Source organism: Berghia stephanieae, chromosome 1, assembly GCF_034508935.2.
Source record: "Berghia stephanieae isolate SIO BIC M18660-M18661 chromosome 1, UCSD_Bste_1.3, whole genome shotgun sequence".
Classification (NCBI taxonomy): domain Eukaryota; kingdom Metazoa; phylum Mollusca; class Gastropoda; order Nudibranchia; family Aeolidiidae; genus Berghia; species Berghia stephanieae.
Window position 1 is genome coordinate 68,563,357 of NC_088360.1, and position 25,748 is coordinate 68,589,104.

The window sequence follows — 25,748 nt, forward strand, 5'->3', positions numbered from 1 at the left end:
GAAAGATTTGGAGCTTTATTGGAGAAAGACTGTCCATGTTTGGTTATCTTACTGGAGGAGATAATCAATTATATGTCTCGTCCACTAGGTTTGAAGTGGTTTTGAAACGAGACGCTGACGAATGATAAAGAAATCACGCAGTGAAAGAAAATCGCTCGTCACACACACCAACAATGTCATCAAAAAGTGTAACCAGCACTTGTACATACTCAGAAAATTAAGGTCTTTCAATGTGAACAGAAAGACCATGATACAAATCTACAAGTCACTAATCACGGCGTCTAATCTGCACTATAAATCTGACCGTTTAGTTTCCCGCTGTTCCGAGCGCCGACGTAACCTCACCCGACAGGTAACCGGGGTCAACAGCGGTCAGCCGATATCAATTCCCAGAACGTAGATTTGACGTGCATTGGGTGATACCAATGGATGATTTCCGTACCAATTAACCTCACGATCTTCGTGACTATGCAATTCCACCCAAATGCAAAGAATTCTCGCAGACCTCCTCTTTCCATCGGTCCAATTTTTATTTCAATATCTCCAGTACTTATTCCACAAGCCGTGATTCAAATTCACATATTTTTCTATAACATTTAAATAAAATTACTTGTAATTACCTCAGGATTCTAAAAAAACGTTGCTATAAACTTCAAATTTTTTTTGGTGTGATTCACAAGGCACAAGTTTTACTACGAAATGAGGTAAGTTTCATTTACTCTTCAGTTTTCATTATTTTGTAATGATTATTCTTCCGCGGTAGGTCAGGTAATAATGATATTACCTCTTTAGCCTTGTTATTGAAACGTAATATTTCGCTGCGGTTTTATTGTTAATTGTATTTTTATTTTTTATTTTTTTCAATGATGAGTTAATTTGATTTTTAAATTGCATAATTTGAATTATCTTGCTCATGTTTAATTTTAAATGACATTGTGTGTTGGGCCTCAACTTAGCTCAACTGCTTGTTAGAATTTTCCTGCCCCCCCCCCCCCCCCCCCTTTCTTTCACCAAATTGGGTGAAGTATTTGGTTTTTCTTTTTCCAAATTTTATGTACGCTGTTATGTATGCATGGATATGAGAAGTAATACAGAGTGTTTTAAAACTCATTTTATTCATTAATTCACTATATCATTGCTTACATCGCTCAGTCAATTTTGAATTTTCTCTTACAGCATGGACCACACAATTGCAAGTCATAACCAAGCAGTGAATTCATTATGTAGGACATGTCGTGGTATGCTTTGTTTAACACAGAAATAGAAACGTGCCCGCAAGAAACCATTTAAATGTTCAAATTATTCTAATAACATTCTTTTAGTCTATGGGACTGACACGGCATTGGACAAGCAAGGAGCACACTCATAATTTATGTGTAAAAAGTACACATTATAAAGCACATTGAACACACGACTCATTAGCTTCTTTGTATTTTCTCATTGCCAAGACGCTAATAATAAATAAATCAACCTTGAAACGGGTTGCACTTGCATGTTTGATATCGACAGAGTAGAATATAACAACAAACTCCAAAACGCAGGAGAGACTTTCAAATCTCATGCACGAGCCACTCACCCTCAGGGATGGTCTTATTGCCTCTGAATTGGACAGAATACCACATTACACAACAGGCTTACCACAGCAGATCATTCATTGGCAACCACTGCCACAAATACTAACAAGAAAAAGTCTACACTTACAATTATCCAACAAACAAAGAACTGCACCCACGACCCACTCATCATTGACGACGCTTGCAGTATTGGATTAATTTTCGACAATATAAACAAGGCCTATAGTCATGTGCACAACTTTATTTCACACACAAAATCGATCAAAGCAGACACGATCCAATATATTCAAAGTGCAATAAAACATTACACGGATACATACAGAAAATATTTTCCAAACAAAATAATCCCAAAACAACACCTCCTTGAGTACCAGTGCATACCACACATCACTCAATATAAGTTTGGACTTAGACTTTTTGGAGAACAAGGCACAGAGACCTGTCACCAAACAACAGCAAAATTGGAAAAAAAAGAGCATCCGGCATTATCAATGATATGAATAAAATGCGATTTGTCATCAACGCAATTCAGTTAAAGACCAGCCCCAAACTACACTGACGAGTTTGAATGCTCGTAGCGGATATATTTGTGTTGAGGAAAAATATGTTTTTTGTGAGGAGAAGTATTTACATCTTCTCTTTATAATACATAAAATTCAGACAAATCCATAGCAACGTTTTTTTTTCTCTAATTTTTGAAATGTTGCACCCGCTATATTTTTTGTGTAATTTGTTACCGTTCATTGATAACTTATATTGAGAAATCTAGTAATACTATGAAAAAATAAAAAAACACAGTAAAAGTAGAAAATATAAACTTTTATACCAAGTAGTGATATTTCAACTCATTCAATATGGGTGTCTAACAGACAATAAAACAAAACATTGTTAAATTGAGTGAAACGGCAATCCCCGTTAGGTAAATTCCTCTCGGTGATTGACCGCTCACCGTGACCGGGTCAGCAGGTGTCAGGAACGGGATCCCGTCTCAACTAAACTGTTGTCGTTGTGTACGCTGTGTAATATTGAGTATCGTTTCGTTTGGCATCACAACGTGGTATGGCAGCTGTGGAACAAAAGAAAAATCCAAACTACATAGAACCCTCAGAGGCTTCAAAAATAACACCGACCTTAGAAGCCTTGACACAACTTATATTAATGCAGTTGAGAAGAAAGCTTTTAACATTATCAACAAAAAGATACATCCACTGAGCGAAAAATTCCAACTTCTACGCTCCGGAAGACGGTATCTAGAAGCAAAATGTAGGACAAATCGACATAAGGCAACCTTCATTCCAATCGCCATAAAATTAACAAATCTTCTGTGGAAAAATGAGACAACCAATGAAAATAACGAGCTGAGTGGCATGAATCATCATCGTGTCGATTGTCGCCGTCATTATCATCATCATCGTCATCATCATCATTTCGTAATCATCATCATTATCATTACACAATACAAGTAAAATGACATAATATTTATAATATGGTTATCTGCTGTCCCAGCAAATAAATCGTATCGTTCTGTCTGTCTGTTTGTGTGTATGTATATGTATGTATGTATGTATGTCTGTACGTATGTATGTATGTACGCTCATATCTTTTGTATTCATGTGTAGAAACAATGTGCTTTCGTGTATGTTTGTGTATGTCTGTGTTTGTACTTTAAATGTGTTGATGTTCATACCAAGAACAAACTGTTTGAGCATCGTTTACCTCACATGAATTGCCTTTTATTTGGACAATAAAGATTATTTTATTATATTATTATTATTATTATATTGACAAGATATCTATTTTTTTTTATCATCCACTTTCTATCTGTAATCATGTTTTTGTAAATGGCATTTAAAATTTTTATTTTCACGCAATAAAACCTTTTTTTTACCATGAGTTATCAATTTTTCAAATGACAAAACTGTTTCTTTATTCCTTTAAATATTTCTGATTATTGTTTTCTGTTATCCTTGTAGGTCAGATGCAAGTTTTGGAGAAGTTGAGATACCTGACGCTTCATCATGTACAGATGAACAGGACATGTACATATCATTAAATAATAAAACAATGATGGCATCTAGTGTAGGAGAATCATCAGGGTCTACTCTTGTGGCTACCAGCAGCTCCCATAGCCAGTTTGGAAGACCGGACAGTCCAGTATTCATGCCTCTTGCCATAAATCAAACCAAAACTTCATCTCCTTCTGCTAGAGTTTGTAAAAAGGAATCCTCAAAGCCTCCTCCATTTGTCCACAGCATGTGGTCGCATAGCCAAGGAGATCCAGACACTGATTCACTAACATCGGGTAAATATTGTTATTTCAGCAAAAGACATTGTCAGCTATTTTTCAAGGGTATTTACAACTGTAAAATTTAAGTCAATTTTCGTAAGATCGAAAATCAAGTAAATAGCAATAGTTCCCACTTAATGAATGACCTAATTCCGTAATTTGCAACATGCTTATTGAACTTAGACACTACTGACACAATGTTGTTTGTTTTTAAGGGTTTTACGGCGCTTGCAACACATTTAGGTTATATCAGTGCCAGTAAAAAGGAAGAAAATGGGATAGTAAAAAGTTCTAGAATTACAATTAAAGCACCCAAGAAAAAGTAAGACAAAGGGGAACTGAGAACAAATAGGGATCAGATGTAGATTCCAAGAGCATACCACCAATGTACTTAGTTTGAAATCACCAACAAGTCTCATCCAGACACAAGCACAAAATCCAACAAAGAGGAACACACTCAAATCCTTACATTATACATTAATAATAACAAACATAATAATACATAACAGAGAGATGATTTACAAGGAAAAAATTATCATCTCCCAAAACAATAACTATGCATTTGACTGTTTCCCTCCCAGTTAGGATTCCGGCCAGTGCCAGGACAAAACCAAGTAATCTCATCCCTGCCCGCTATGGGAGGTCAGGATCCCCACCCAGACTGACACAATGTGGTCAAAAGGTTGATCAGAAATTTTATTATTAAAGACCCTTGGAATTACATTACATATCATAGGATATAAACAGAGCCATATCCCGCTGCTATAGTATTTAAAGCGTTCATGTGGATATGAGGAAAAATAGTTATGCCTTCTACATTGTTATGTAGTCCTTATCTAATCCCCAAATAAATCTTGTTGTTCATTGAAAACAAGACCTTGACATGTTCATGACTTTCCCCAAGTCTGTTGAATCTATAGAGCTAGGTTTCCTGGGTAAATCAACATCTACTAAAGCTCAACAAGTGTCTTATCTTGACATCTGCTGAAGAATCAAGGCTAAAATGTTCATTAAATACAGGCCATGTTCTGACTGGACATGACTGTACCTGATCATTTGTTTTTTTTTAAAATAGAAAGAAATATTTGAGAAGGGGACAGATTTGGTTTTTGGTGTGCATTTTCCATCAATATTTTTTCTTTACAAGTCTTGTTGTATCTCTCTGTATTATGAACTTTTTGTGAACTTTTTATTTTGGTATTCAGGTGTTGACTCTGCATCACATTCAACAGATACAAGCAGTTCAGTGAATTTGGATCCAAATATCGTGTGTCTTAAAGTGAAGGAACTTGATTTGACAACACCAAGCAGTCCATCAGCAGAGGATCTAGATGTGATGCGCAGTCAGGGTGCCATTCCAAAAAAGGTCATGGTAGGGGGGAATGGAATCAATGGAAACCCTAAAGGTAAGTTGACGTTTGAAACTTTGTGATGTTTGTTTTTAGATGATAACAGAAATTGCGTTGTACAAGGGGTCTCAGACCAACAGCAACACTAGATATGTCATACAGGACAAGAGATGCCCTTACAATTTACCACTAAACCACAATGATAATGGAGATATGATAGTATCAGTTTTCTCTATACAAATTTTTGTATTTAATAACTGATACATTTAAGAAGGGGGGAATCATGATCTGATTTGAGAGGAGGAGACTGAGGCTAAATATCAACTTATGTTTTTAAATGATTTAAAAAAAAAAATTGTAAGTCCTTGCCCATAGAAATGTCATTTCCAATCATTTTATTTTATTTGATTTGCAGAGTCAACAAGTCCAGGGTCCACAGATTTGTCTGACCCAGAAGAAATTCGTCAACGACTCATTGAAATCCTTCTGGAACCACAGCACTCTGAAAAGCTGCGGGAGCTGCAACAGTTTGTGAAAAGTAAAGAAACAATCTTTTATTATCATGAATAAGAAAATTACATGTAGCTTTTTAAATCTTTTGATATCCAGCATTGGCAGCGGCCCGTACCTTGGAATAGACCCTAGGTAAAAATTTTATTTTATCTTTAAAATTTATTTTACCATTCCTCTTTTCACAGAATCATTCCTCTTTTTCAGAAGGATTTCCACGATTCTGCCCTTTACTGTAAAATTCTGCATATTACTATTCATAGAGAGGGTAATAGACCGTCAAGAGAATGTTTGTGTGTTTGCTACAAGCAAAATTTCCCCCCATCTCTTGTTAGGAAGGTTAAGAGTGCATACACTGAGTTTTGACATGTTATTTATACAATAATTGTGATATGGCCTTTGCACATAGTGTAAATAGAATAGCATCTTCATTTTTTGTAATTGTTAAATTACATTGTCTATTATAATTGCCATATCTGTAATCACTCACTTCAAAGGAATAATTGCTACAGCCTTTATTACAAGAATGGTAAGTTGATTCCTCTTTTTGACCAGAAATTCTTCTGTTTTGGTATCTTAATTCCTCCAACCTAGACCTTCAGTTAGGGGCCTCTGCATTAACATATTTTTAAAGCCAAAATTCAAGGGTTAGGGCTAGTGCCGCGCTGAGGACCGGACCGAGGACCGGTCCCACGGTCTTTTAGCTGTGAACCGTGGTCCAGTCCCAAAGAGGAAGACCGCCGGCGGTCCTCACTTCTTATCACCTTTCAACGGTCTCGCGCCATACTACTTCCCCAGCGATTCGTTGCCTCGGTCCTTTGCCTATCTTCCACCAATCACCACCCATCCCACTTAATTAATCGCACCCACCCCCTTTGCCATACACTAAACGACACAGACGACCATAGAGGCAGACGACCACCTCCCTCCACTCCGCAAACCGCCCTTTCGTGTGTGAGATGGGGGGAACAGGAGGCGCACGCCTTGGACGATTCCATTATACGGGGTAAATTTCAAAATTTACTACACCATAATGATCGCAATGACAATGATCTATGATGAAGGCATGACCCCTCTTCTCTAATGGGTTATTGTTTGAAATGTATGTGACTATTAAAGATGTGTGTGTGTGTGTGTGTGTGTGTGTGTGTGTGTGTGTCGAACCTAGCAAGTTGCAAGTCTGATTTTTTGTTTTCTTTTGTCCATCTCTTGTCGCCACTCCTTTCTATCGCATTGTTGTCATTTAAAATAATACAATAATATTAAAATTTCGTTTGGTGTTTTAACTAATCAAGTAATATGAGTTTCATTAGTTTCTTCCGTCCAAAAAAAACCAGTTATAACGTCTGTATTTTTAAAAGGTCCAATAGAATATTTGGGGACCCCGATAGCTCAGTTGATAGAGCACTCTCTTTATACGCAAAGGGCCAGAGATCGATCCCGGGTGCAGTCGAGTTTTTTCTGAATCCCTGTCTACTCAGCAGTGAATGGGTAGCTGGGTTTGTTAGATCTGGCGAAAAGTCACCATCGACCCCACTTATTACTTATTACTTATTACCGCATCCACCCCCTCTTATTATAACTTCACGTCTCTCTCTTACTCTTCAATGCTCGCTGCCCTTTCATGTGTGTGTGTGTGGGGGGGGGTAGGAGTTGCGTGTGTGTATAAACGCCACGAACAACTCGATCAACGCCTTGGGTGATTCCATTATCTCCGTTAACGGGGATAAATTTCAAATTTTATTCACGCTAAATTATCGAAGTAACAATGAAGTACTGTGAGCAAATAAAGAAGGCATCACCCCTCTTCTCTAATTAGGTTACAATTTGAAATGAGTGTGACTACTCCGTGTGTTTTACTCCTGTAGACCACGGTTTTCATCGTGTAGCGGTCTTTAACGGTTCAAGAATGAACGATCCCATGGTCCCAAAGGTCAAAACGGTCTCTCAGGAATGTTCAATGTCGAAAAGGACCGCCGGTCCTAGGACCGGTCCTTGCAGTTTTCATTTCCCAGGGACCGTAGGACCGTGGTCCTTAAGCTTGCCAATGACAGCCCCGCACTAGTTAGGGCTATGAAATAAAAATAGTTCTCTTTAAATAGATAAATAAAATTCCCTTTATTCATCCCATAGGGGAAATTTTTATCTAGGGTCTATTCCAAGGAAAGACTGGAATAACCCTGGCGTCAGTCGCAGTACAGCGTGCAAGTTGAGTTAGGGTGAGTGACTTGCTCAAGGCCACACAGCGCAGCGGCGGGTGATCAAACTCTGTACCTTTCGGGGACGAAGCAATGGTTGTAATTAATTTTGTTTTTTTTTCTTGTTTTTTTTTTTTTTTGTTGTTTTTGGAATTTTTTTCCCATTATACTCCTTGATATGAATTTCAAGCCTCTTCTCTCATGCCTCTTTCAATAGAAATATAGGTCCTGTGTTGGTTGGTTTGTTTGTTATTGTTGTTTTTTGTTGTTTTGTTTTTTGTTGTTTTTGTTTTTTGTTGTATTTTTTATCTATGGGGGGGGGGGGGGGGGGGGGGGAGAGAGGATGAGGGTTTCCTTTCAGTACAATCTCTCTTTTGTTTGACCCTCAGAAATCATATTTATGACCTTCAGCTCATTGTCATTCAACACAATGAACTGAATTTTCTATTTGTTTCATGTTCCTTCCTAATTATTGGAAAGTAGATACTTGCTTCTAGACAAACGAAATTCAGGACTTTTTCTTCTCATATTTCCTTGAATTTTTCAAACTTTGATGTGTGGGTATTTTTTAATCAGTCTACTTGAAGGCAGTCATTTAATCTGTGTAATTGAAAACATCAAATTAACAACACGCAATCAGCAGGCATGCCTACCATCCTGGAATTTCCGGATTTGTCCCAAAATTTGTAAAAAAAATAATGGCTGTTCCAGAAAATACAGAAAATACTTTTTGTCCCGGAAATTTAAAAAATTACCATTATACTACCACCACATAATCATCCCTACCACCACTACAACGCCACATCATCATCCCCACTATCACGACTACAACTACAGCCACATCATCATCCCTACCACCACTACTACAACAACTACCACCACATCATCATTCCTACCAACAGTGCTACAACAGCTATCAGCAAATCATCATCCCTACCACAACTACTACAATTACCACCACCACATCATTATCTTTACCACAACTAATACTACCACCACATCATCATTTCTACCACCATTACTACAATAACTCATCATCCCTACCACCACTACTACTACAACTACTGCTACCACATCATCTTCCCTACCACCCCATTACTGCAACAACTACCACAACTTTCACCACCGCCACACCATCACCCCTACCACCACTACTACAACCACCCCCACCACAAAATCATCAGCCATCAACAAACCATATAATTCGGAAATTGGTTAGCTATTCTCTCTCACAATGGTTGGAGAAAAATATCCTTTTTGTGGTCAGTCATTCTCACCTGTGGTCGTGTTATCTTGATGAGTTATCCAAGTAATAGTAATATAATATTAAAACAGTGAGTGAGGATACCCCTGTTGTTGCAAGCAGATTAGTAACTACATATACTTATAATAACTTCTAGCACCATTGTAACCATATTATTCTCATGATATCAGATGTGTGACTGTTTTTGAAGTCATTACTATTGTGCAATGTATTGTTCCTAAAATTTGAGGTTTTATCCGTAAAATGTCCCTGAAATTTGAAATTATGGTATTTCTGCCTTTTATCTGAACCACCAGTACTACCACAACTGTCATCATTCCTACCACCACCACATCATCCTTACCACCACTACAACATATGATATGGCGTAGCACGTTTTTTATATCAAAATATACAATAGGTGTTAATCATAACCTCATACTTACTTTAGGTAAGACGGCAATTCAATTCATTGTGTGTTTGGGTTAGTCGTACTACACATTTCAATCTGGGCAGATGTGCTTGACATTTGCTTGTTAACAAACAACACTGTGTGATCGTTACATGTCTCATATAGCTCAGAGTCTGGTTCTCAGAGTTATAGCGCTATATAAGTTTTCAGCATTATTATAATTATATCAATTGTGTCAATATATAATATGTCCCAGTGTCGTCGGCTTATGTTGGTTAGTGATGGAAAGGGTTACATTGACCGCAAAACTATGGCCCGGCATTGTGTCCTTTGATAAGCTGCTTTACATGCAATGCCCTACTTGACTCAGATGTATACGAGTGCCTCGCAGAGTCCTAGCAATAAAAAGGAAACCTACCAGTGAACTTGTAAGGTATGACATGAAAATTGGTCCAATTTGCCCTGATGAGGGAATGCATGGAGCAACTCATTCCCCATGACTTGTGTGTGTGTGTGTGTTTATCAACCCTTTATAGGTAGTATATTATTGTTGCTTTTTGTCACAATTCCTTCCTTAATTCATACAATTTTATCTACTTGCCTTTCACTTATCAAAAGAGCAATCACAGCAATAGATTAGAACTGGTGAGGATGGAAGAAAATCAAAATCAAAATGCAATTTAAATGGGGGGTTTTGCGTGATGAGTAGAGTAATAATGTCAATGGGCCTTTGCAGTTTTTGAAATTTCCTCTGCACTTTTGGTAAATATCATAGGTGTAGTATACTGGGAAAACAGATTATTTTCATTTTGACCAGGATTTTTAAAAAAGAACCAACTTTAAGCTAAATGATACAGAAGAATCCGTATATAATCAACACTCTAAAATTCAACTCCAATATCAGGATTCCACTGTATTGATAAATTAAGATAACCTCCATTATGTTCCAAAAATCTCTTAAGCAAGATTATGGTTTAAATGTTTGGGCGTTGGTTGTTTGATTTAGCTGTATTTGGATTGAACAAGGCAAAATAAAAAATTAAAAAAACAAACATGTTTTTTCCCCATTGTACGCCAGGCACGTCAAAGGGTCACAATATTATGTAAACAATTTTATCAGCCCAGCTGATACGTCCAAATGTCTCTTAATCAAGATCAAGGTTTAAAATGTTTGGGCGTTGGTTGTTTTGATATGTCCGTATTTGAACTGAGCAAAAAAAAAAATGTCTTTTTTTCCCCCAGTCTACGCCAGGCACACGCAAGTTTCACATTATTATGTAAACAATTATCGGCCCAGCCCGCTGTTCAATACATCCAAATGTCACAATAACATGTAAACAACTTTATTGGTCCAGCCCACCTTTAAATAAGAAATCTTAACGAATTGAGTGGTTAAAGATTGTAAGTCTTCCATATGACATCGTGTCAACTGTTTGGTGTGTCACTGAATTTTTTACAAATGTACACACCTGATATATCACTGGTCTGTAGCACAATTAATCTAATCAGAAAAAAAGAATTCTCACTCCACCAATCAACGGCTCTCACCATCACCACCACCGTCAACACGTTTAACATCAGCTCCACTGCCACCACCAAAAACACCACAATCATCATCATCACCATCTTCGTCAACATCGTCATAACCATTATCATCGTCATAATCATCATCTTGAGTTTTATTTGTAAAATGTTCCTGAAGTTTGAAACTGAGGGTAGGCATGCCTGAATCAGATCTTTAGCTTAATGTAACATGCATGTCATGTACCTTTTCATCTATTTTCTGATAATTATGCAAAATTATCTGAAAAAAGGGAATTATGTTTCAAATGTTACTTTTCGTGATAATAATCTAATTTGAAAACCTATAATAATTTGAGATTTTAATCTTCTTAATTGGAAAATAATCCTTCAGAAAATGTGTTGACTTGTGTAGCATATTATTGACACTGTGCCAAAACTGTCTTGATTGGATATTGATCATAATTCTGTCAACCACAGTCTAAAACGCACTGTGAACATCGCGTTCAAATTATTCACCTAGGTATGGTTTTGTTTGCATTAATTGTTTTTCTTTTTTATCTGTTGGTAAGTTAAGAAAATTGAAAATTAACATGCAAACATGCTAAGGTTGTATCTGTAGTTGTTTGTACAGTCCACTCCGGATAATCGCAACACAGTTAATCGTAACTTTCGGTTAATTGCAATATTTCCCAAGAAACTGAATTAATTCTATATAAAAGGTTAATTGCAACAAACTTTGGTTAATCGCAACAAATTAATTAAAGAAATCAATCAAACAAAATATCACCATTAAATTTTATTAAATGTGAAACCATGACATGTTTAAGAATCAAGAGTGGGTGGGGTTTAATATTACAGGATTGTGTCACCACAATATTTGAGACAAAAGAGGGTGGGGCTTTGCAGTATGGGTTTGTGCGGTCATCTGTGACCATTAGATAGGGGGTGAGAGGGCTGGGCAACAGGTAGACAATGAACAATGTCACCACTCTATTTGAGAAAAAAGAGGACGGGGCTTTGCCGTATGGGTTTATGAGGTCATCTGTGATTATTAGATAGAAGGCGAAGGGGTTGGGCATAGTCTAGACAACAGGTAGACAATGACAGTTGTAAAGAAAGACTGAGTGGTTTCCTTTATTTTGAGATTTACAACTGTGCATTGTGACCAATGGGTTTGGTGAGAGCTCATTGTCTCTCATCATGACTAATCTCTTTCGACTCTTACAGATTTTGAGAACAAAGGAATGTAAACCCAGAGTGAAAATTTTGCAATAGTGGACAGGAAACTCAACTTCAGTTAATTGCAACATGTTAATCGTAACATTTTTTTCTCTGATTCCTAGGTGTTTCAGAGTGGACTGTATTATCAAGTTTGTGAAATTTTGATTTTTTTAAAATTTCTCTTTATATATTTTCGTTTTATCAACACAATACAGCATTGATTGCATGCCTTCCAATTTGTATTTTACAATCCAGAGTCAAGATCCAATGACCCAGAATTATCGTATTCTACCAAAGACAATTCAGCCTCAGGTATTAAAGTACTAAATTTTAAAAAATATATTTTTATCATATGCCCAATAAAACTCCATTTATTGTTCGAAACTGCATCTTATATGAAATCATTTTTATATCAGATTCATATTAGTGTAAGGGTGGAGTGACACGTATTTATTCTGTGATATAGTGATGGTGTAGTAAAACAAACCATCCATCTTATTCCAGGAGATAAACCAGATGCCTTGAAATTGAAAGTGGATGAGGACAGCTCAGAGAAGTCACCCCATCGACTTTCTGCTCATGAGGAAGAAAGAAAATCAACCACTCCTACAGAATTCTCTGCTCTTTTACCTGTCAATCCACAGTTAATACGTCCGACTAATAGAAGAGCAAGGTAAATATTGATTAATGAAACTATCATAAAATAAAAATTGAAATTTGATAAAATTTCATAAAATTTTATGGCTCTTATAAAATAATCTATCCAAAAGTGTTAAATTAAATTTTAGCTTTTAGCTGTGGAAAATAAAATCTTTGTTTTTAAGTTAAGATTATTTTTTTCTAATCTTATTATAGTGGAATTATTGCAGAGCTGCATACTAACCAAGCTATATTTCTTTTCCAATATTTTTTCAATAACAGGCGGCGTAGGGCAAGACCACAACATGTGCGGGCAGAGCTTCTAAATCGCATTGTTGGAGAAGATGGTCATTTAGCCACTTCCCATGATGACACAACGGATGGTGCTGTGCATTGGTTTCAAGATGAGCAAGGTCAGGGATTAACTGTTTAGCAACAGTGATTTGATATTCATGCATCCAAGTATAACTGTCTTTCCTTTGCTTTTTGTTGTTTGTTTTTGTTATTTTTCTTTTGAGAGGAACATCAAAAGTACATTATTTTTGTCCAAACCTTCTTATTTATATTGAATTCTTATGTTTTTATATAGAAAAATGATTATAGTTTCTGAAACTATCAAAAACCAAAAACTGAAATTTGATCATTTTGACCATTTTCACTTTAAAACCAATTTTTTTAGTTTTCCAAATCCTGACTTAAAACCGCTTCCAGGCGTGAGGGTCACATATGTGTATTTGGTAGTCGGAGAGTAATGGCATAGTGAGGGAAAATAGATTGGTCCAAATCTCGATTTTATGATTAACGGCAGAGTGCATGACCTGGTCAGGCTTTGATCCCAGATTGTGTAAAATGTGATCAGGATTCTTGGTCTATTTGATTTGGGGACAGTTCTTTGTGGTAGACTAGCATCCTGTCCTAAGGGTACCAAGAATTTATTGCTGTCTGAGTTGTTCAGCAGTATAGTGTCTCGTCTTGTCACAAAAATCAAGCAATGTTAGCACAGTCAGTGACTGGATGGATGACAGTAGTAATGGAAAATTCTGGTCCCAAGGTTGTGTCCTTCATTAAGGCACTTTACACACATTACCTGGTCAGGCTTTGATCCCAGATTGTGTAAAATGTGATCAGGATTCTTGGTCTATTTGATTTGGGGACAGTTCTTTGTGGTAGACTAGCATCCTGTCCTAAGGGTACCAAGAATTTATTGCTGTCTGAGTTGTTCAGCAGTATAGTGTCTGTCTTGTCACAAAATCAAGCAATGTTAGCACAGTCAGTGACTGGATGGATGACAATAGTAATGGAAAATTCTGGTCCAAGGTTGTGTCCTTCATTAAGGCACTTTACACAATTACCTGGTCAGGCTTTGATCCCAGATTGTGTAAAATGTGATCAGGATTCTTGGTCTATTTGATTTGGGGACAGTTCTTTGTGGTAGACTAGCATCCTGTCCTAAGGGTACCAAGAATTTATTGCTGTCTGAGTTGTTCAGCAGTATAGTGTCTCGTCTTGTCACAAAAGTCAAGCAATGTTAGCACAGACAGTGGCTGGATGGATGACAGTAGTAATGGAAAATTCTGGTCCCAAGGTTGTGTCCTTCATTAAGGCACTTTACACACATTACCTCACTCGACTTAGGTTTGAATGAGTACCTGGCTATAGGCAGTGACTAATATTGTAAGAGAGTCAGTTTAAAAAGAAGACCTGACCAGCAGCTGGTACCCTATGTGATGGAGATGTGGTTCCATAGAGCTTGCTTGGAGAATAAATGTAACATTGTGAAGGGCATTGGGTTTGTTATATCAGTGGAAATACACTTTTCTTTTTTTTTATTAGCTCGTCAGAAAATGGGATAAATCTAGCTCCATGGTTTTTATGGTTTTGAAGGACTGGTGTTATGGGGGTCTTTAGTAGAGTAATCAACTCACATTCAAGGGCTGGGTGGGGTTCCTGACCTCCCATAGTGGGCAGGGAGGCACTTTCTGTGTTCTATCCCCCTATATCTGTTTTCTATGTTGCTTTCTGTCTTCGTCTTGGAATGGGATTACTTGATTTTGCCCTGGCCCTTGCCGGAGCCCTTGGCTAAAAGGGAAACAGTCAAATATATAGTGTTAGTTTTGGGAGGTGATTTTTTTTCTTGTAAAATATCTCTCTGTTATACACTGTTAGTTATGTTTTCTGCTTTGGTATATTCTGTAAACATTTGAGTGTATTCGTGGGATCCTGTGCTGGTGTCAGGATGAGACTTTTAAAAGTGATCTCAAACTAAGAATACTGATAGTGTGCTTTTGGAATCTGAATCTGTTCACTATATTTACATTTCCCCTTTCTCTCTCTTTTACTTGTGTACTTAATTGTAATTCTACAATTTTTGTGACCTAGATGTGTCGCAAGCGTTGTAAAACAAACATTCAAGGGGACCAGCTTCAATCCTGGATTGAATCTTAAGGTTGTGACAACCCAGTTGAGATTAGGTAGCTGGGTTAATTAGATCTGATGGAAAATACTTAGCAATAAAATTTAACACAACAAACCAAAATGAATTCCAACCTTCTGACTCTGATGGATTACAATATTAATTTTTTTTTTTTTTTAAACCAAAAAGACCCCAGAAAACAAAAAGGCACTGAAGAATTATATTTCAACTAATTTACATGTTTTATTTTTGTTAATCAGGAAATTGGATGTCATACACATTTGGTGAAAACAGCAGTGGTGCAGCCAACAGTGTCCCTGATATGAACATGAATGCAGGCGGGGATTCCAGAAAAAATTTTGAACATGATAGGTAAGAATATGCAATTGGAATAAAAATTGAGGGCTGATAGTGACAAGTGGATATCTCCAGTTTTTTAAGAAATATCCACTCTTTGCTATCAGCCCTTGAAATATTTCAAGTCGGAAAGTTTTAAAGTTATATCTATATGTGATTTGAAAGATAATCATAGTCATTTAATAATTTTCATATGACATGATTGTACACTGGGAATTTATTTGATAGCTCAGATGTATTGAAATAATTCCATCAGTTATATAACTCTTTCGTGTTCACATGAATGGGCAATCAAATTTGTTCAATTTTCATTTACCTTGATAGGGTTGAGGCATTTAAAACAACAAGGGGGATATTTCCCCATCACCCAGATGTAGCTCAGATGCATTCATGATTTTTAATCAGGTGCAGATCAGATGGTACTATAATAATCATTTACTATCCTTGGGGGTCCTGATAGCTCAGTGGGGATCCCGATAGCTCAGTTGGTGGAGCACTTGCTTCACAAGCAAAGGGACTGAGATCGATCCCGGGTGCAGTTGAGATTTTTTTCTGACCCCCCTGTCCTCCCAGCATTGATTGATTGGGTAGCTGGGTCCATTAGATCTGATGGAAAGTACTTTGTGATAAACTAGTGTCCTATTCAAAGGGTAGCAAGCAATTGCTATTGTCTGTTTCACACCATAGATATTGGAGTAAACTCCGACTCCATGATGCCTGGTGGCTCTGAAGGACTACTTTTCCTTTTCCTTGGGAATTCAGAGTATGACCGTTATTAGTTATTTTGCTTCAATTTAAATTTAAAAAGATACACCTGTCAGTACGTTTCTCCTTTCTTATCCTTCACTCAAGATTAGTCCTTAGTTGTCATTTTACCTAGAAATTTCTACCTATAGAATGCAGGAAGTCCCCATAGCTCAGTCTATCGAAGAGCATTTGCATGACAAGCAAAAGAACAGGGTTCAATCTCAGTTGAGTTGACTTTTTTTTTCTGACCTCTTGTTCACGCATCAGTGGTTGGGTATCTGGGTCTATTAGATCTAGTGTAAACACGTCCTATCTAAATGGTAGCAAGAAATTATCACTGTTCAGAAACCAGAATAAAATTTGCTCGATAAAGCTAGGAAGGATTACTGCTACATATTTGGTATATTGTTTTTTTTTTTGTTTTTTTTGGGGGGAGGGGGGGGGGGGGTTTCTCGTCATTAAAACATACTTATTTGATTTTCAACAGCCTTTTTCGTAGTGGATCTCTTCCATCCATTGCATCTAATTCAACAGTTGTTATTGAAGAACAGCTAAATGCTGATCCATCTTCACAAGCCGATCTCGAGTGGGAGTTGACATCTGGTATGGGAAGGTTTCAACTGCATGAAGACACTCTTCATTCGTACTTCCAGGCTCTGCTAAGGAGAAATCAAGCATCTCATTCATCAACAGATAGTGATGCCACTCATGGAAATGCTCACAAGGGTTCGAAATCAAAACATTTCTACAAGTTTTGGTTATGGCCTCTTAAAAAGTTTGTCAAAATTCGATTTGACCGTCTTGCTCTGTTAGCAGCATTAGACAGGTAAAGAAGGAGATTTGTTTTTTCTATTTGTTGCCCTTATCCCCTCCTTTTATTTACTGTGATCTTATCACGCTTATCATTAATTTACACTTTTAACTTTATTCCTTTGTATCTTGCTAAATGCAAATGATTCCAACAATAATAATGAATATCTACTTTTTTTTTTTTTACTATAGTGTGCAATATCTATTTTATTTAAATTTCATTCTCTCTCTCTCTCTCTCTCTCTCTCTCTCTCTCTCTCTCTCTCTCTCTCTCTCTCTCTCTCTCTCTTCTCTCTCTCTCTCTCTCTCTCTCTCTCTCTCTCTCTCTCCCCCCCCCCTTCACCCTGTTCAGTTATTAATTTTAATACACTAAATCATTTACACAATGTCCTCAATTATCACATTTAAAATATTTTTTTTCATCTTCCAACTTCGCAGAAATATATCTGTGATAGAAAATATCGTCTCTGTTTTACTGGCCATGTGTGTTGGAGCTCTTGGGGCGTTGATGATTTGTTCCAATTTTTACCACGACCTGTGCTTACTTCTTTTCTGTTTTATCATGGCTGGTTGCCAGTATAGTCTGCTCAAGGTAAGTTTTATATTTTTGTAAGCATCGCACTTCGTCACAACTTGCAAGGAGTAATTATAAATCTGATCAATTCTGTTATTTCTCACATGATTCAACTGATATGTACATTGATGCAGACTGGGTGGGGTCCTGACCTCCTATAGTGGGCAGGGAGGTACTTACTGCATCCTCTGTCCCCTTATAGCAGTTTTCCAAATTGCTTTCTGTCTTTGTCTAGGAATGAGATTACTTGGCTTTGTCCTGACCCTGGCCGGATACCTTGTCTGGGAGGAAAGCATTTTAATGTTTAGTTAGTTTTGGGAGATGATATTTTTTTCCTTGTAAATCTTCTCACTGTTATGTATTGTATTATTTTTTCTCTTACATTTATATGATTTATAAACATTTGAGTGTCTTCCTCTTAGTGAGGACATATATTTTGTCTGGATGAGACATTTAGGTGATCTCAAACTAAGTACACTGATAGTGTGCTTTGGAATCTACACCTGTTCCCTATTTAAACTAATTCCCCTGTTTCTTAATTTTTCTTGGGTGTTTTAATTGTAATTCTATAACTTTTTACTATCCCGTTTTCTTCCTTTTTTATGGCGTTGATATAACCTAAATGTGTTACAACCGCCGTAAAACCCTAAAAGACAAAATTAAAACAAATCGATACATACATTTTTCTTTTAAAGGTGACAACTGACAATTAAGAAGTTATTTTAGCATACCATACTTTTCACAAGCTATTTTATCAAATATTTTTTTTCAATCTGTTTTTGATGTTGAATACAAAATTGACCTATTTTGTTATGAAAAACCATTGTCCCATACATGGTTGCCAATTTTCAATATATTTATGGAAGTTATAAACTCTCAGTATATTTCCAATCACCTGCTAATTCAAATGAAGTCAGTACATTATGTCTTTTTACGGAGTTCAGCACTCAGAAAAGGGTCGGCCATGTGTTTGCCTAAAAGTTCAGTAAATTTTTGCCTCCTGAATTGGCAATCCTGCCCTTAAATTCATAAACGCTAACAAGAGTACTGAGATTTTTGGATCTTAAACTTCAAGCAAGATGACAAACAAAAGTAAAATAATATTATGGTTATAGTCGTTTGCCAAAACAATCCATCTGGAACTTCTTTCCTATTCCGGTCTCAAGGAGACATACATGCATCATTTTTCGCTTGCATGTGTTTGTTTTGGTTAATGTGGAATCATGTACCATATTAGAGGTTTCAACATAAAGAGTTTTTATTTTTTTTAATTATTTTTGTTGTTTTTATTATTATTATTATTATTATTATTATTATTATTATTATTATTATTATTATTATTATTATATTATTATTATTATTATTATTATTATTATTATTATTATTATTATCATTAATATTATTATTATTATTATTAACATTGTCATTAAGGTAATTTACATGCTTAGTCCACTTTTGAATGTGTAGATATTCATGTACCTGATCGGTCGTCATCATTGGTGGAAAATGTAAATAATAAAAAAGTGCTGTTTAAATGTATTTCTAACTAGCAACCCGCAGTGTTTGAAATGATTATTTTGGTTTCATGTAATTCAACATGGCAATAATTGAAGCATTGTGGAGGAAGTTGATTGCTGTGAAACTTTAAATATGTGTGAATTTTTCATTATTTTGTAAATTTGTACATTTAAACATTTTTTTACAGAGTGTCCAGCCAGATGCAGCATCTCCCATGCATGTAAGTATCAAATAAGTTATGTTTCCATTTGCCAGAGGAGGAAAGTTTTATTTTTACTCTTATTTGATCATCATCATCATTATTGTTATTATTAATGTTGTGATCATCATCATCATTATTATTATTATTATTATTATTATTAATATCATCATAATCATCATCATTATTATTATTATTATTACTATTTGGCCACAGTGTTGTTTGACTTGACCACACCACTTTTATGGTTGGAATCAATTCGTGTGCGGCTATGTGGTCTTGTGGTACGACCCTCACTCTCAGATCGGAAGGTCCTGGGTTCGAGCCTCACTCTGCGCATAGTTGAGTCCTTGGAAAAGGCTCTTTACTCACTATCTCTCACCTTACTCAGGTGTAAAATGAGTACCTGGTCATTGACAGTGCTGTCTTTGTCAGGGAAAAAATTGTAATATTGCCTAACGGGCGTCATGTCTCGTTCTACATGTTGCTGTTGGTCAGAGACTCCTTGTAAAGCTAAAGCGCTTTGAGCATGTTTAGTGGATTTTGCCCTTTCTAAGAGCTCAATTTTTTTGGTTTTTTTTTATTTTTTTTTTTTTTTGGTACATTTTTTGGTAAGGGCAAGGGAAAGAAATCGAAAGCCAATCCTTTCTCAATCCCAGTGCAAATAGATATAAATTGTGCAATGAGAGTGACTTCAGTTTCAGATTTTGACAAACATTTTGAAATTTATCTCTTTTGTTTTTTTTTAAGAAAGCCATTAAAAAGCCAAGTTCTCATGATTTTGTTTTTTTTTTATTTTCCCTCTTTTTTTTTCTCTTTATTACAGGGTTACAACAGGATAATTGTATTCAGTCGTCCTTTTTATTTTTGTGTATGTTGTTCTGTGGTTTTGTTGCTGGACCTGGGCACCCAGTCAGAACACAATGACCCCATATACTTGTATGGCATTCCATTCACTATAACATCCGCTCTCACATCCATTAGGAACTTTCTTACAAGTAAGTAGTTGTAATCCATCCTGACTATCATTGATCTGTTTGTCATTTGCCTTCATGGAAATTTCTGCGTTCTTAAAAGATTTTTGTTGTTGTATAAACTTTTGGCCTTTTTTTCTTTATTATTTTTTTCTTTTTTTCTTTCTTTCCTTCATTCTTTCTATGTCTTTCTATCTTTCTTTCTTTCTCATTTTTTTGTGCAACAAATAATTGGAGTAATATAGTTCTCTTAATTATGTATATCATAGTCCCATTTAAAGTTTATTTTAAATTGTGCTTTATATTTCTCCTCTCAAAACAGTATTTATTCTCTGCTTCCCACTTCTCTTCACTTTGGGACTCCTGCCTCAAGTTAATACATTTTTGATGTATTTGTTAGAACAGATCGATATGCATGTTTTTGGAGGAAACGGTAAGTGGTCTTCATTGTATTAAGAACTCTATTATTTTGTCATTGATGGTTTGAAGATAGCATTTCATGCTTAAAACAAGAAATGAAAGATGAATTGTCAAACTTGTTGTTTTATCAGCTTTTATCAGGACTGTTTTTTTTTGTTTTGATTTTTCTTGTGATTTTTTTTTTTTTTTTGTAATATAATAGGACTGGCCTATTTATCAAAAACTAGATATTTCTTACGTTAAAAATAAATGTTTTTAGAGGGTTTTGCAGCTTTGAGTAATATTTTATGCAACTCGTCTGCAAATAAACTGGGTTTTGTTTTGTTTTTTATGGGGAAAGTAGATGATAATAGACTAGTGTCAGTGATCCTGTTAGTGGGGAGTCTGTGCTTGTGTCAGATGAGACATTTAGGTGAACTCAAACTAAGTACACTGATAGTGTGCTCTTGGAATCTACACCACCTATTCCCTATTTGAACTAATTCCCCTTTGTCTTAATTTTTCTTAGGTGCTTTAGTTGTAATTCTATAACTTTTTATCCCATTTTCCTCCTTTTCACTGACGCTGTTATGACCTAAATGTGTTGCAAGTGCCATAAAACCCTTAAAAACAAATAAACAAAACAAACATGATATGTGTGTGTATGTGCATGCTCATAGGTGTGTATTTCATTCTTTTTTTGATAGGATTTAACTATTATTGTAATTGGATTCAATAGTCTGATGTCACGTTGCCCAGCAACGGCGGCCATCGTGGTTCTAAACAAAGAAAATCGGTTCTTTTTATTCTTCATGCTGGCTAGAACTTTTCATATGTCTCGTGATCAGAATGTGTAAAATCCGATTTATAATTTATTTTTTTTTCTCTGGATATGCTCTTATGCTCGTCTGAGAAATATTTCATAAGGGCGTCCTTCATTGTTCCGATAGTTTAGAGCCAGTTACTAAGTTACCATGCATCATTACGAGGGAAGTGATGTTACGACTGTTGAAGCGTGTCACAGTGATGGGTATATGGATGAAATATTTTCCGGGTTTATTGTGTCAAGAGTATATCCAAGTCATCCAATGGATTTTAAAAATTATTTGTCACCCTTTGGAGATTCTAGCCTATCATAATTTTTTTTCTCGACAGATCTCATTGCCCCACATAATTAATTTTAAGCCATAGAAACAGTATAAATTCCACATATGTTCTTTGATGAATCAGAAGAGAATATTACTTTTTAATGCCAAAGAAAATTCATATATAATTCTGCAAATATGTATATGATTTTTTATTTCAATTTCAGCAACTACTAGTCTTCTATCATCATTCTATTGTGTTTGCCGCAGCTGTCTTTCAGTAGTGCTCTTGTATGGCTTTGCCTATGCTGCACTCAAGGTCAGTAGCATTGTGGGGAATTGAGTTTAATTCATGTCTTCCAATCAGTTGCCTAATTGCATCAAACATTTACTGCCAAGAAGTGCTATTCTAATTGCCAGATGGTGTCAGTACTTTATCAAAGGAAATTTTAAAATTGGATAACCCATAGTTAGTTTTAGTATTTTCATACCTGCCAACCTTTCTGCTTGTGGAATCATTCTTATTTTCACTCTTCCACCATTGTCTCTAAAATTTTGATTTTCAAAAATGATGAAAAAAAAATGGAAGGGGAGGAGGGTAAAAAGGTGATTTTTTTTTTTTTTTGATGATTGCCAAAAGGGAGCTCAGTAGGAAAATTAATTGCTCCCCCTTCCCCATGCCATTGCCTAACAATCTGATGTGTAGTTTTGCCAGCTGTTCCAGAATAATGTGTTTGGTGACAAGGTTGGTGGTAATTTTTATAGGGAATTATCCATTGGTGACAGATTCCTATTTTTTATCTCAAATTCCTATTTTCTGACGTTCTGATTCCACTTTTGGAATGTAAAGGGTTGGCAGGTCTGTATTTTGAAAATCTTGTGGTTCCTTTTTTCTGCATTTTTTTGGGCATGACCCAAAATAATGTGGCTACAGTTTGTTTTGTTTTGTGTTTGTTCTATGTTTGTGTTGTTTGCGTCTTTTTTTTTTTTTTAATGATCTGAAACCTTATTCCATAACTCGTTAATATGTTTCTTTCACAGGATATCAGAAAAGGGGTATACAAATGTGATGGAGATTTAAATGAGGCAGCTCAGACAGTGGCCATGTCCATCCTTTGTGGTCTTATTGTATCAGCATCCTACCACCTCAGCCGCTCAGCAGCTGACCCTGGAGTATTATGGTGATTATTGTCATGGGGATTTTATTCTGAGCTGCCTACCCTTTTGGCAATTTTTTTTATTCTCCCCCCCCCCCCTCTCTCTCTCTCTCTCTCTCCCCTCTCTCTCTCCTCTCTCTCTCTCTCTCTTTTTCTCTTTTTTTTTTTTCTTTCTTCTTTCTTCTTTCTTTTTCTCTTTGTTCAAAGTGAATGTAAAATACTATGAAAAGTTTAATCCTTTGAAGCCATAATCCAATATTTCAGGACAATTCTTAAAGCGCTATATCAATTTTAGGGAATCGAGCCTACTGACTTCTTAATGTGCACACATACAATTATAAACTCTGTATTGCTTCCTGTAACTTCAACTGTAACTGAAACTAGCTGTTCATTTTACAACTTGAGGATGAATTTCAGGGATATTTTTTTGTTATTGTGTGTTTTGTAATAAATTGATGCAATCAGATGAGTTTTTCTTACCAGTTTTGAAATAAATTGAACATGATTCTGATGATGGTGATCTCAACTTAGATACTGGTAACAAAGAAAGTGAGTTAGAAACTAAAAGTAATATTATGGTTAGTGATCATGATGTAGATAATGATGAAGATAGTAGAATGCAAAGCAGTGGCACACCTATAAGAGGTGTTTGGAGGTATCTATTTAAGCAGGTGTGAATTGATGCGAGTGGTCTACCTTTTTCTCTCCAGATGGAGTAAAGAAGGTATTATTAGCCGGTATATTTTCATCTATTCTGAGTATATGTCCAAAAATTTGCCATCCTGCTTTTAGGATTTGAATAGATCGGGGTCTTATTACAGTGTCTTATTTTTGTGGGGTATCAGATATTCAAGATTCTTTCAAGTTGTGAAATCTATCTAATTTTTGAATTGAATTGAAACTAGCTCATTTTTGATGATTCAAAGTAGACAAGACTTTCATGAATAGTAAATGGCATATTTTTTAATCTCCAGGATGTTGGTGAAAGATCTAGTTGTAGAAGGAAAAACTAAAAGTAAAGAACCAGAGGAACCGAATTCTGAAACTACAACAGAGCTGGTAGATCCTCTTCCAGAAAAACTTAAGAATTGCCTGGTAAGTGTCTTCAGCATTGTCATAAAAATTGTCAATGATGTATTTTTTTATTATCACATGTTTTATCTGCAATGATTTTGCATCTAAATGGACTTAGTGCTCATGTACACAAAGGGTGATAGGAATTACAACATGCCATTGGGTTATGGCAACTGTTGTCATGCATTTTTTATGAGATTATTATTTGTCAATGTATTATGTTTATGTGCTAATCTATATCATGTTTGTATTAGTTACGTATTGTTAGTGATAATGCATGTGTATTTTCATTTTTTGCAAAGATCCAGGTCAGGTGATGATTTTGTTTCAGACCAGGTACATATGTGCATGTCTTCTATCATCTACTCCTGTTCTCTCTTTTATATAAATCTGTTGTCTTACTTTTACTGGTGCTTAACACTCTCCTAACCAGCCATTTTTAGAATTATCCCCGAATCTTCACACCCACTCAATGTATATTATTCCGTCTACTTTAATGCTGATAGGAGCCACTTGGAGGAAGCGCTGCGTCACGTGATCACTTTTTAGCGTTGCTTTAGCGTTGATCACTGGAGCCCACCAACTTCAATTTGATTTAAATTCTATATTATTATTATTCTATATTTTCAAACGGAATTGTGTTCAATTTATATGTTGTGAATTCATTCATCTGGATAGTGTATATATTCGTAAAACTTGTGCAATTTTAAACAATAGTTTAACACCTATTTATCGCCTGCCATCTCGGTCCCTTTGTTTACAAACAATGAACGCCATTTTTGGTTCCGAGTCAGTGATGGAGAAAGAAACAATCGAGAGTAGCCGAGCGGACGATAAGAAAGGGAAAGGAGGTGGTGAAGTGAAAGACGGGGCGAGCGAGAAGGAATGTGTTGGGAAAGGAAGTGTAAGAGGTGTGAAGGGGAAAGGTAAAGGAAAGAAAACGGAGGGGAGCAGTTACGGTGCTGGTAGTAGTAGCGTTGGTAGCAGTGAACTGGACTTTAATGAAATAAAACAGCAACTCAGTGTGTTGATGGGATTGGTGCCAGTGGTGAGCCAAATGAAGGAGGCCTTTGACCGTTTTAATGAAATGGAGGAGGAAGATGCTAATGTCAATATTGGCCTTTCGCGGCCAATATGTAATGATGACATTGAGTCTGATCTTTCGCGATCAGGCAGTAAAGATGTAAGTAATGCTGACCTTTCGCGGTCAGGCAGTAAAGATGTAGAATGTAATGCTGACCTTTCGCGGTCAGTTGATATGGTGCCAGGCAGTAGTAGAGATGCAGGGATGATGGAGCAGGCATTCTCATATTTCGAGAATGTGGTAGGCAGGACAGAAGTGAAAGGGAAGGTGCTGGCAGAGAATGTTTCAACTGGTGTTACACAGGTTTTATGTGACGGTCTGCCCAAGGATACGATTACTGCTCTCTCTGAAAAATATCCAGTGCCAGCAAATTGCTCTAGACTAGAGGTTGTCCAATGCA

General features: G+C 36.2%; 1 protein-coding gene across 4 annotated transcripts in view; it reads left to right on the forward strand.

Annotated features, from left to right (window-relative positions):
* LOC144980308 (pecanex-like protein 1) overlaps positions 1-25,748 on the forward strand; it is an 83,531-nt gene that overhangs the window by 18,423 nt on the left and 39,360 nt on the right. For all 4 annotated transcript variants that reach the window (XM_078927981.1, XM_078927973.1, XM_078927967.1 and 1 more), the window contains 15 exons: positions 3,548-3,876; positions 5,067-5,267; positions 5,626-5,748; positions 12,574-12,630; positions 12,823-12,991; positions 13,240-13,370; positions 15,631-15,742; positions 16,962-17,300; positions 17,723-17,876; positions 19,564-19,596; positions 20,402-20,573; positions 20,872-20,982; positions 22,261-22,352; positions 23,075-23,214; positions 24,165-24,285. In XM_078927981.1, the coding sequence (XP_078784107.1) occupies positions 3,548-3,876; positions 5,067-5,267; positions 5,626-5,748; positions 12,574-12,630; positions 12,823-12,991; positions 13,240-13,370; positions 15,631-15,742; positions 16,962-17,300; positions 17,723-17,876; positions 19,564-19,596; positions 20,402-20,573; positions 20,872-20,982; positions 22,261-22,352; positions 23,075-23,214; positions 24,165-24,285 (2,284 nt within the window). The remainder of the gene's footprint in view (positions 1-3,547; positions 3,877-5,066; positions 5,268-5,625; positions 5,749-12,573; positions 12,631-12,822; positions 12,992-13,239; positions 13,371-15,630; positions 15,743-16,961; positions 17,301-17,722; positions 17,877-19,563; positions 19,597-20,401; positions 20,574-20,871; positions 20,983-22,260; positions 22,353-23,074; positions 23,215-24,164; positions 24,286-25,748) is intronic.